At 39.8% G+C, this 13,386-nt stretch overlaps 1 protein-coding gene across 2 annotated transcripts in view; it reads left to right on the top strand.

The window, feature by feature from the left end:
* Positions 1–13,386, top strand: part of rtn1b (reticulon 1b) — a 34,238-nt gene that overhangs the window by 13,325 nt on the left and 7,527 nt on the right. Inside the window, exons 2-3 of one of the 2 annotated variants that reach the window (XM_027149569.2) lie at positions 3,285–4,034; positions 4,942–5,742. In XM_027149569.2, the coding sequence (XP_027005370.1) occupies positions 3,285–4,034; positions 4,942–5,742 (1,551 nt within the window). Of the gene's footprint in view, positions 1–3,284; positions 4,035–4,941; positions 5,743–12,666; positions 12,859–13,386 lie in introns of those variants that run through there. The other variant, XM_027149570.2, reaches the window with a different exon arrangement.

Here is a 13,386-nt window from a genome sequence, read left to right on the forward strand (position 1 = left end):
CTAACAACATATTACATTTACATTACTGTAAACCTCTTGCTGGCTCGAAAGGCAGATTCTGAGGAGGAATAAAAATTTTCTGCACATACATTTCATTTCCCATTACTTCTGAACACCATATTTGAATCCTTTGATGTGAAAGTCTTTCTAAAGAAATGATTTACATATCAAAGTTATGAAAGCATTTGCATCAGTTCATTCAGAATCATGTCTTCTTAATAGACAAGAACAAGAATGATTCTTAATGTCAACCACAATATCAAACAAGATAGCAATTAGTCTTGGTACACAGGGCACAAATCCAGAGAATTCACAGTGGGTGAGATGCCAATGGCAGGACACCATTCACCAACGCACTTATTCATAACTAGGGGCAATTTAGCATAGACAGTCTGCCTAGCTGCCTTTTGAGGAAAGCAGAGAGCCAAAAGGAAAGTCACACAAACACAAGGGGAACATGTGAACATTGCTCTCCAGTGCACAAACGAATGATATACAGTTACATTTACAGCCAGAGATGACATAACCTTCCTTTCTGACCTGCATGGATATAATTGCCTCAATTGTCTTCTCTAACATTGAGATCATTACCTAAGTCACCGCTGTCTCACCTCCTTTTTCTGTCTCTGCTCTTAATGATGTGGATGAGTCATGAGTTCCTCCATAGCATGCCTTATGTTGAGAGTGAAATGTGGATGAGAGTGTGTCGTATTGTATGTTATGTTGTATGTCACCAAGTTGCCACTGCAGGGACCCTGAACAAGACCCTTAACCCTCAATTGCTCAGGTGTATAAACTGAAAAAATGTGTCACTCTGGATAAGAGTGTCTGCTAAATGTAAAATGGTAGCTTCCTGTGTCTTATATTTTTCTTTATCCAGTTCAACATATTGCATTGAAACTCTCATCTCAATTCAATAACTTTCATCATTCTGAAGAGCACTTTAAGTACAATGCCTTGCATAAGTATTTGCCTCCTGTGAATTTTTCCTTATTTTATCTCATTCTTGTGCTATAGCCTGAAACTGAAATGGAACTGTGACTGGGATTATATGGCTTAATTTAATGAGACCAGGTAAACAGTTTCCATCAGAAATTACATAATTATTTGAAGTGAGTTTACCTGTGTGCAGTTAAAGTGTCACATTATCTCACTATGAATATATCTTGTCCGAGAAAGGCCACAGTCTTTTAGAGAACATACTAAAACAAACAGTATCATGACTAAAGACCAATGTCTTAAAAGTCAGGGTGCACTGTATGTCATATGCATAACATCAGCATGACAAGTATCAAAAGTCTTAGAATCAACTCATTTACTACGTAGTATTGAAACTTTTTATCTATCTATCTATCTATCTATCTATCTATCTATCTATCTATCTATCTATCTATCTATCTATCTATCTATCTCTCTATCTATCTATCTATCTATCTATCTATCTATCTATCTATCTATCTATCTATCTATCTGTCAGCTGTAGTTCCTTGCTAAACTATTATTTGGGCGGTGCCACAACTTTTCCTAATTTGTTCTTACCTGTTGTTTGTTTCCCTTGATGAGCTGCTCTATATATGTTTGTCTTGTTGTCATGATTATTGTCAGTCATTATTTGATGTAACGTTGTGTGTAAGCTGGAAGGGTGGACACGGTGTTATCCGGAGTATGTTTCCATGTCAGTTATGATTTGCTTTTGTTATGTTATTATTTGGGTTTGATCTATCTATCTATCTCTATCTATCTATCTATCTATCTATCTATCTATCTATCTATCTATCTATCTATCTATCTATCTATCTATCTATCTGTCTATCTATCTATCTATCTATCTATCTATCTATCTATCTATCTATCTATCTATCTATTTTGGTTAAATAATGCTATAATAATGCTAAATTTTGTGCTGGTGTAAAGCAATGTAATTCTGCCACTCACTGGCTTGTGATGGCGCTGTTGAAGATGTTCTTCCTCTGTAAGTTCACCTCCTCCAAGCAGTGGAGGCCTAATAACGTGTTGTTACCAGTGGTCTTCTTGACTTCTATTCATGTGGCTCCTTGTACCTTTCAGATATTGTTGGATAAAAATAGCATCCCAGAGGTGTTCCTTAACACTGTGTATGTAGGACAGTGTAGCACTGGCAAGCTTTATGCTGGACTTGAGTAGGGGTTACTGGACATACAGACAGAGCAAATGTTGTAAATACTCACCTGCTTTTGAGCTACAACAAGCTGCAACTCAACTCATTTTCCATACCACAGCAGGACTATTTGTGCCACACTCGACTAGAACTGCATTACTGTATACCTGCTACCTGTACTGTTATGTAGGCTACATTTAAACTCACTTCTCACTGTTTGTGTGTTAAAGGAAACAGATGCAGTGTCAGAAGTGTGTAATCATGTAAAATATGCCATGCAATAACTGACATTTATGGTTTCTCAAAGAATGTGCAGTTAGACTGCTATCATTTTGAACAGTTGTGTTCAAACGGTCTCCTTTACTGCTGTGAAGTGTATTTCTCTAATCCTTTCCAGTAATTTGGATGTTCGTGTTTCTTATATTAGATATGTGTAGAGAAATTTGATGTTTCAGTAGATGTACTAAGTCGAATTAAGGGGATTGAAATATCATTGGTAAATAAGCAGTATTATGAAGGACTTCCCTATTCCTTGTGTGACATCGTTGCAGTTGACTTATGCAGACACAAGCATGGAAAATATACATCTGCCCAAAACCCCACATTGATAAAAAGAAAGCCTGAAGGAGGAGGTAAAATGGGAATCGGTAGTTGGGGGAGGGAAGAGGGAGAAGAGTGCTGGTGCCATCAGAGACAACAGGCAAGATCTGTCACTGCCACACCCTGGCAAGCACTCTAAGCATACACTTAAACCTAGAGGCAGTAAACAACTGCACACAGACCCATGCTCTCCTGCACCTACAAAACCTGTCTTTCTCTCTGACAGATGTACAGGACAAAGTTACTGACATTCTCAAGGACATTTTTAGATTACAGATGTTTTATTTGTATACAGTTCCAGGCATAGGGCATATTAGCCTGTGGATGGATTTCTTCCGATTCTGATTATCTGACCAAAGAATCAAAGTCAACATGTTTTCTGTGAAATAGAAACTGTACTATAGCCAGATTTATCTCTCTGGTTGTTTTTATTATGTTGTATATCTTGCTTTTAATAGCTGCTTGTTCTGTTTGAGTCTTTTATAAGTTTTTCAGGTTTGCTTACTTTGTCCTTTTCTCTTGTCCCTCGGTTTTGTCACTCTCACAGATAAATCAGATGCAGATCTCCTGAAGAAGTCCATCACTGATATCGGAGACCCATACACATCCCTGTTCTCTGGTTACTCCTCCCAGATGGACACCTCCTACTTTTCAGGTGATGTGGGAGGAGGGGTGCAGAAGCAGAAGGCAGGAATTGATGACCTCATCTCAGGCCTGGATTGCCAGTCTGCCATGTTCAGCTCGGACTCCGGCATCGAGATGACCCCGAGTGCCGAGTCTGGTTACACCTCCCACAAGCTGCGTGACTCAGACAAGACCCCTGATTCCACCTACAACTACATGGACATCAGGAGCAGAGAGGATCCCAACAGCCAACAGCAGCTATTGGAGGATTGGGAAATAAGTGGCACTTCAGATTCTGCCTCGCTATCCGGCCTCAAAGGAGGGCATTACTTGGAGAAGAGTCCCTCACCAGTGGAAGTGGAGACACTGGGTCCCTCTGCAGCTACTTTTGACTCACAAACTTTCCCCTATGTAGAAGAACCTTCAGATGATGAGCTCTCTGACTACCAGCCCAACCGCTCACCAGGTACTGAGGGCAGTATCAGTCCAGTCAAAATCACCTTGACTGAGACAACTCCGCTGTCAGTATCTCCTGTGACCTTCCAGCGTGCCTCTCCAGTCGGTGTTTCTGAGAAGGAAAGCATCCTGAGCCTGGGGCTACAGGGTGTGCCGACTGTCACACTGTCTGAGCCAGAGGATGAGAGTCCCGGATCTTCCACTCCACCACTAACAGGTGCACATTAAACAACATAAATTTGCACAACACAGTACAGGATGTTGTATGCATTTGACTCATCATAGGCTTTTTGCCAGACTGTTGGGCAAACAAGCCAAAAAGAGTCTTGTTTTTCTCACTGACTGAATGACTGACTCCCTATTGATGAATCATTCAGGAGTCACTCATGACATCTATATGGGAGAAAGGAGTAGATGTAAAATGTTGGTAAGCAATCTACATTATCAGTAAAGTGAAAGAAATATTAAGCAAAGATATTCTTTCTTTGCATATCCTGAAAAAAATCCCATCTCAGATTTAGTGATTTTGATGATTGGCTAGTTCAGTCAGTTTACTAATTTTACAGTGTTGTGGAACATTGTAAACAAAAAACTATAATTGAAAAAGAGAATAAATAAATAAATAGAGACACATTACCAGCTCAATAGATTTGTTGAAATGCAGATGACAATATATAACTAAACTCCACTTAACAATCTGCTTTAATAAGAAGTGCTAGCCTGAAGCAGGTTGTTCACATGCACGCTTGTGTTGACGTTGCCAAGACATAGACTGTATATTAGGTTGCAGAGATGAGAGACAAGCCAGCTAAAATTGTTTGTGCTGATTCTACGTGGACATTGATATGCATAGATATACAATGTCACAAAATCTCAAAACTCTCACTAATTTGAATATAAATATTAATACCAGAAATCAGGATAGTTTGTGATGAGGCAATAGTGGCACGTGGAATAAAATCTGTAGTCTGTGCAGTGTTTAGCTGAGCCACTGTTCCTCTGACTAACCGATTCCTCTCTCTCAGTGTGACATCTTAACACAGCAGATGGCCACAGCTAAACAGGTGCTGAACCTGCAGCAAACACTCACCTCTTTCCATTCTTTTTTACCTTTGTCACTATAGAGGAGTCTGACTCTCCATCTGATCCCATGGTCCATGGCATTGAAGTGAAAACCCAGGAGAAATCTCCAGAAACATCCTCAATGGTCCCTCAGACTGCACCCAAATCTCAGAGTCCTTCCATGGAGATAAAAAGCACCCCTACTCTTCCTCTGTATGCCAAGGTTACAGATGCCAGCAGTGGAGACTCAGGTGATTCAGAGATTGAGCTTGTATCTGAGGAATCAAGTCCGCAGGCTCCCAGCTCTGCCTACATGACCTTCAGCAAAAGCCCCAGCACCCCACCACCAGTCCCTGCAACTACACAGGCTCCTGTTTCTGTCTCTGCTCCTGCCTTTAACCCTTCAACCGGCCTTGCTTCTGTCCCTATCTCTGCAGCCATGCAGTACAGCATACTGCGTGAGGAGCGGGAGGCTGAGCTGGACAGTGAGTTGGCCTTGGAGTCATGTGAAGAAGAGAGTCCTAAGAGATTTCCCCAAGAATCTTCCACTAAGGTAAGCAAAGTCAACTCGCAACCAGCCAAACAGCCATCTCTCTCCGCTCCAGTGATCGTTGCTCCCACTGTAAACCCCACACCTCCACCTGAAGCACTAGTCTCTGATGATGCTCCTAAAGAGAAGCTGGCAAGTGAGGGAGAGGATGAGAAGACAAAGCCGGATAGCAAACCTTCCCCCTCCAGTGTAGACCTGCCTGAACTGAAGGTGGAGCAGCCTCCTGAGGAAAGGCAAGCAGAGAGGAAACATTCCAGCGCTGAACGACACCCTACAACTCCTGCTTTCTTCCAGGGAATAACTAGAGAGAAGGGTAAGACTCTTTACTCTAAGAAAAAACTCTTTAAGAATTCTTTACTTTAAAAATCCATTATGATTAAACTACCAGAAAAATATATTTGTTATATTTAATTTCATAATTACTTTTTACAGTCTTAATCACTGCTTTAGCACTACATTTTGTAATGGCCTTTAATATAAGCAAAGAATGTCTGTGGAAAAATGGCTACTCCTTTCTATAAATATATGGCTGGAACTAACCTAAGTGAATTTGGCAGCAAAAAGCCAGGAAGGAAAATCTGAATGCTCTATGTCTCAAGGTTAAAAATCTTCCTGATTTAGGAATTCAAGGGCCTAACGTAGATCTCAGGATATTGTAAAATAGCCCAAGAACTCACATGGATATAGTGATATAGTGCCATAAAGTAAGACCTCATACTATGTTCAACTTTAATTTAGCCAAAGCTGCTAAAATCCAAGACTTTATCTAATTTAATGCTACTGCTGTGCAGTGCTCCGGCTTTTGCACACTGATCTTTAGTGTGCTAAAAGTCTGTTGAGCTACCCTTTCTCTGCTAAAGTGGACCTCATGTTCAGAGAAAGAGTTGCAGCCACAAATAACATATCACGATATGACACTTTTTATGAAATGTCTGTACTGTGCTGTTTTGAGCACTATACTCTGTCTTCTAACATCTCTTTCATTTGCCCCATGCAAACTGACTTCTCTTCTAATTTGCATTCGCACTCTTACCTTCCATCTGATGCTCAGTCTTCAGTCATTTCTTCTTCATACCTCCTGTTTGTTTTACGTTTTGTTATGTCTGGGGAACACCAAGACAAAGGTAATGAATGGACTGCAGTATTTTTAATAGCCTTTGAGGTGTGCCTTGTGCATCACTAATGGTATTATGCTGCAGTTAGGGCAGGGCTCTTGTAAGTGCCTGTCGCATTTGTTCAAGTCCAAACAAGATGGACATCGATCATGTCCATCATCCAACTCCATTGGGGCTTGGCAGAACACTGTACAGAAAGGTTCGGTAGGTTAACAATGTTTCAACAACTGATATGATCAGTAAGTTTATTGGACATTCTAAGAATTTAATATGATTATCCTTCATATAGCAACTCTTAAATAGAATTTTCATGCAATATAAGTCTGTAACTTTTTGCTACATGGCAACTTATGTACCACATGTTGTTCAACAGCACAGTCAATCATGACACAATTTATATTAAAAATGTAGTCACCTATGGTGTTATTATGCATTCATTCATTTTCTACCGCTTATCCAAACTACCTCGGGTCACGGGGAGCCTGTGCTTCTCTCAGGCATTATCGTGCATCAAGGCAGGATACACATTGGACGGAGTGCCAACCCATCGCAGGGCACACACACACACACACACACTCATTCACTCACGCAATCACACACTACAGACAATTTTCCAGAGATGCCAATCAAACTACCATGCATGTCTTTGGACCGGGAGAGGAAACCGGAGAACCCAGAGGAAACCCCTGAGGTACAGGGAGAACATGCAAACTCCACACACACAAGGTGGAGGCGGGAATCGAACCCCCGACCCTGGAGGTGTGAGGTAAACGTGCTAACCACTATGCCACCGTTCCCCCTGGTGTTATTATTATTATAGATAATTATTATAATCTCTCTCTCTCTCTCTCTCTCTCTCTCTCTCTCTCTCTCTCTCTCTCTCTCTCTCCACTTCCCTAACAAATCAACAATATAAGAATGGGACAGAGAGTCAACATGTGAGGTCACAGATGCAAGATGGCCACTTTGCTATTAATACTGGGCAAGGTAATCAGCATGGGAAAACTCCAGCAGTTCTGAAGGACACCTCCCGGCTATATAGAATTAAAAAAAGAAGCAGAAGCCCCTCACCAGCAGTTCTTTTATTAGAGTATAACAACTTGATTTTCTGAGAGAGAAGTAATATTCCATTTATTTAGGATAAAGTATTTGGTGCTATAGTATTTGCTTACTGTGCAGATTTGAGTGCAGAACTAGAATTATGAATATCAACAATATTTTTCCGACTGTCCGAATGAAAAGACACCATTTGATTCAATCTAACCAGTATTGCATTAGACCATCATTAACTTATAGATTAAGAAATTTGAGCTTGTCAAAGTTGCAGTGGATCGAAAGTGATATCCAAACACTTATTTAGGAAAAGCAGGTAGATACAGTATTTATATAACAAAAGAACATCTAGAATGCTTTTCATTTTAGCAGATACAGACTTAAAATATTGATTCTGTCTCTGACTGCAGAGTCATTTCCTCCACTGCTTTATGTAGGAGAAGATCATTTGCAAGTCACTTTCTGGATCATTTAGTCTCTGCACTCAGAGTACTGTAGCAGTAGAAGGGCAAATTGTGGATACTGGATCAACTGTTTGTAGGACAGTGAGGCGTAGGACGAGCAAGGGAAGACAAAACTAGTGAGAGGACACCGTGCTTTACATAACACATGGCCTATGTGCCACTTTATATTTTTACAAACACAGATTTTGACACACTGTATAAGAGCAGCTCAAGATTTTCCCTGTGCATAAAGTAAAACATTGCTTGTTTAAATAATTATTACTTGCTGTAGTATGTATGTACAGAAAAAAATTTTTAGATTTTTTTTTTTGCAATGTCATAAAAAAACAGCATTTGTTAATGCTTGAGCAATCTTAAAATCTATGCATTTTTGATGTCTTGCTGCTAAAAATAATACTTATATCCTTTGCCTGAATGTCTGAGGATTCTCAGGAGGGCTTTCGCTGAAGTCCAAATATGCTATAATGGGATACTCATGGATGGAAGTGATGAGAAATAAAGCCCTAAAATGACATGAATTGCGAATACCACAGAATACCGAAGACCGAAATGACCCAGCTCTCAGAACACAAATCAATCACCTCTGTTTGTCCTTGTGCAGTAGTGGGGTGTGTACCATGCTGAGCAGGATCTGGAGACACTGCAGCGCTTGAAGAAATATCCAAAAAAACATCCATCATGCCTCCGCTTTATATATAAGGTGGCTGAAATTTGTGTCTAAGCTCTAGTGAAATCTCCTGAGCTGACGCTGAGCTGAGTCACAGAATCTGTAGTGTTTTCCCCATTAATAGTAGACCTTTTCTGAGAAACTCTATTCATTCATTTAAACAACAATAAGCCCTGATCTTATCTGCCAAGGTAATGTCATGATGTTATCAAGCCACCATGCAAATATTTACTCACACAGTATATTTGTGAGTTTATACGTACATACAATATGTGATACACTCTGGTTCAGTGTGACACATCCTTCTAATGATTTCTACAGCATCATTCGATCGAGTGGTGCTGCCCTCCCCTGTTTACGTAGCCTCACTACAGCTGCAAAAATGGAAGGAACATATTCAGGCAAAATGAAACAGATAATTGATTGTAGCAGTTTAATTTTAGGCTAGGATAATTTGCTGTTACTGGATGAGAGTGGTGTAAGACAGTGAGAGTCAGTGCTTGAGGCTGCTCAGAGGGTGCAACATGGTGACATTTAGTGCTAATACGCTCTAAAAGATTTTATCTGTCTGGTTTCTAATACACAGAGTGTAAGAGCAGAGGGATGGTGAGATATGCTATTTGTAAAGCTGAGACATAGACATTCAGTCATAAACATTATTGAGATTTTGAAGAATGGAATTTTTTATGTCACTGGTATTGCTGTAGTGATCGATCATGTTATCGTGTCATTACTAAGAGACTCAGGTGAACTTATAGTTTAATCATGTTAATATTATAGTATTGACTCAGTATCAGAGAAATACTGATACTTTTTACAATTTTAGAAGAGTACTGGAGAAATACCTTATTTGGTACTGAGAGCCATGCCAATATTCTGCAAGCTTCCTTTGCTAAGTTAAACAAAATATTATTGTCCCATTTGTGGTGGGTTTGGAGACAAACTGTGTCCTCTGTTCACATGTAGTATCAATACGTGGAAGTGGATCAAATTGTCCAGATCAAGAGAGTTAGTCATTCCAATCAAATTGAAATGTAGTTGCAATTAAAAAAAAGATGAGAATCAGCTATCATATAAATGAAATGGGATATTTTAATATCAAAATTGCTCTATCATGTAATATTTTGTAAACATGTAAACTCTTATAACGTTGTGTTCAAAGTAGCCATAGTTCTTTGTCCTTTCCTTATAGCGTAGTCTATGATATAGCATGCCATTTTTGTCTTTTGGCAAAATTTCTGCAATGAGCTGTGTTGTTTTCTCATTGTTTTTTGATTATGTGTAGCAAGGTACGGTAATTGTCCAAAGAGTTATAGAACAAATTTTTGCGTTGCACTGTAATGTATTTTGATCGATTTTATGTTTTTGCAGCCTACTGAATCTATTCATCTGCCAGGTAATCATAAATAAAGAACCGAGAGAGTGGACACATAATCAGCTTGTCCCAGATGTCAGGACTAGTGAATTGTCCATCCCTGGTGTTCAGTTTAGTGATATTTATAACTGTAGGTGCATCCAGCTAGTGCTGACTTCAGAGAGCGCTGACGTTGCTGAAGGCTCTGGGAAGCAGGCGAACATTCACAGAGCTGAACTGGGTATAAAGCTATGATCAATGAACTAAAGACAAACTGTTAACGTCTGTAGAGGATAATTAGCTAGCAAGTTATTGTTAATCAGTATAAGTCTAACAACATGTGCCAAAGTCACTTTTAGCACAAAAATGCTATGAAGCTGCCTGCCTCCCATGTTCTCCGGTTACTGTAATCCTGGGTGACTTAAAATCTCAATTCTGTTTTGTTTTTTTTTTGCACTAAGGATTTATGTTACATTATTGATTTTGCATGGAATTTCTGTTTAGGAGTCGCCTTGCACTGGTCCTTTTATTGCCTTCCATTAGCTTGCCATCTTCTTTTTAATGATAATATAGAGTCCAGCAGTGCTTACTCCAAAAATGCACAGTCATGGCTGAGAAACTTAAGGCTAATTGTAATAGAATTTTCTTTAAATCCAATAAAGTCTCAAATTCCTAAGAGTCATGCTTCCATTCTGTTAGCTCTCACACCTACATATAACACCTTCACTCATCTATATTTTGTCATTTAGTCAAAGCAGGACTTATTAAATGTCCTTTTCTGGCTATATTTTGTAAGAAGTTTGAGCTTAGATATGTAGTATATGAATGTGCTATGTCCTTTGCATCGATGTATATTGTCCTAGATACAAGGGTGTGGTGCGGCAGACTGGAGCTGGAGCTGGACTGGTCGTGCTGCTCTGCTCACGAGAAGTCTCTAGAAGCCTGACTCAGGCTGAAACAATAAGGATGCTTGTATTTCCCAGTTTCAGCCAGCAGAGTGCTCAGTGCTTAAGCAATAAAATCTTGCCTGCATCACTGAATCCCAGTTCGTTTCACATTACACCAGCAGATCAAAGACCTTTTTTTTTTTTTTTATGGCAGATTTTATTTTGTAGTCTTAGTGGATGACCTAGTGAACCAGTAACTGGATATATTTATTGATAGATTTCTTCATAGTGCTGGATAAGGCTGTCCGGTCTAATATGATGTCATTCCGTAATAGAGATTGATCCGAACCTAAGTGGAAAAAGGAGTGAGAATTGTGTTTGACAGTACAGTAGCAAGATGGTGGACACTGTAAAGAGTCTTATTCACTGAAAATAGTTTAAAAATCCATCCACTGATGTTGAAAATGTTAAGTTTCGTTGGGTTTTTGAGAATGATTACAACACAAGAACCCAATAGATACTTTTTTATTTCTTAGTATTAAATGTCCACAGTTGTTATTTACATGGTTCTGCTTTTATCAAATACAACAAAAAATACTTTGGTAATCATACTGCCAGGGTCTGCTACTAGGCACAAATTTAGTCTCAAAATGTGATCTGCATTTAAAATGTATAATAGCTAAAAAAATATTTACAGGTGTACAGGCAGAAAGCCAGCACTCCATTACAGTCTGTCATCTCACTATGTCGAAATGAAAAAAAAAAATAGACCAGGTTTAAAGGTTCAAATAATATAATAATTGTGTATAAGTAAAGCAGATAGGATAACACTAGCTTCAAGTGCTATAGCTTTTCAGCAGTCTTCTTTATTGTATAACAGCTGCCTTATTGCTGCATTTCCTTTAATTGTAATGTTAAATCATCATCATGTTGAATCTATTGATGAACCTCAACACTTCGTCCTCTGAACATTTTGGCCGCACAGGGACACCAGAGATATTTTTACAAGTCATGGTATAGCTGTGATCCAGCAAATCTATGACCAACAACTGCGGGCACATCTTTAATTCATTTGTTTTAAGATATTGGCATAAATATCACTATGTGTAGCAATATGATCTGAATGTGTACTGTGCAGTATCTCATTGTATGGCACTGCTATATGTTTGTAATCGTGCTCTAAAAACACAGCTGGATGCTGATAGAAAGTGCTGAGTCATTCAGCATGTCCTTTATGGCGTCATACATTACACTTGGACTTTCACACACACACACCCGCACTTATCCCTTTAACGTTATGGATCCTTGGTAGCAATTTAAAATAATAAATTCTATTGAGCCATGATCGGATTGGATGTATGTTTTGGGATTTTCTGTGATGGGAAAATTTCTGTGTCCCTATTAAATAGCTCAGTCTTTTGTTGTGGGAAATCTTCCGAATCAATCCTAATTAAGCATCAGTTGTTGCTTTGGCTTTGGTTATGTTTAGTTCTTTTACAAAACACTCCTATATATCTCTTTTCTTCCTTTTATATTTGTGCATTCTCTTTCTTAACTCCACTAGTCGGCAGCATTTACACATGCAAGCAGAACCCTCCTCCTCCTCCACCACCACCACCTCCTCCACCTCCTCCATTTGTTCTCTGTCTCCTCCCCTTGTGGCTCATTCATGCACTGGGGTGGGGTGGGGAAAGTGAGAGAGAGAGAGAGAGAGAGAGAGACAGAAAGAGAGAGAGCGGTGCAGCAGAGCAGGAGCAGAGACACAGCAGCTTGTTAGCGTGTTAGCAGTAGCCAAGCGTCACTCCTTCCCCTCAGCATGCAGAGCAGCACCACGGCAGTCGCAGACTCCACCAAGATGGAGGGATTCTGGAGCAACTGGAAGTGCCAGGGTATTGTTTGTGTGCATTTTCATGTATGTGAGATGGATTTGGGGTGTCTAGTGAGAGGCAGAGGATGAGGATGCGTGATCACATCTTGATTGGCTGATTTGACAAAGAGGAGAGACGAGTGCAGTTGCAGCATGGAAAGATGCTTAAGGTTATGCAGATAGACAGATTGAGATTAGAGCGAATGGTATGTTCGTTTGTGTCTCCTCGTTTCTGTGTCTTGTCTGCGTCAAGGCAGGCACCATGATGAGCATCAAACGAAGGGGGGGTTTGAGACTGTTGGACACGCCCTTCCTCAACCCCTCCTTTCACCTCATCCTCGCTTTTTCTTTGCATCCTTTCAGCACACACAAAACAAAGCTATCAGAATGAATGAATTTTCACCTGCATAATGATATTGTTCGGTGTGTGTGTGTGTGTGTGTGTGTGTGTGGGCTCTTTCTGCTTTGTGTCTGGCTGTCTGTTACATTTAACATCAACAGAAACTGTGCGCTTGTGAGAGATTGGGGTGTGGCTACCTATAGCAGGCCA

This window comes from Tachysurus fulvidraco, chromosome 16 (assembly GCF_022655615.1).
Source record: "Tachysurus fulvidraco isolate hzauxx_2018 chromosome 16, HZAU_PFXX_2.0, whole genome shotgun sequence".
In the NCBI taxonomy this organism is placed as follows: Eukaryota; Metazoa; Chordata; class Actinopteri; order Siluriformes; family Bagridae; genus Tachysurus; species Tachysurus fulvidraco.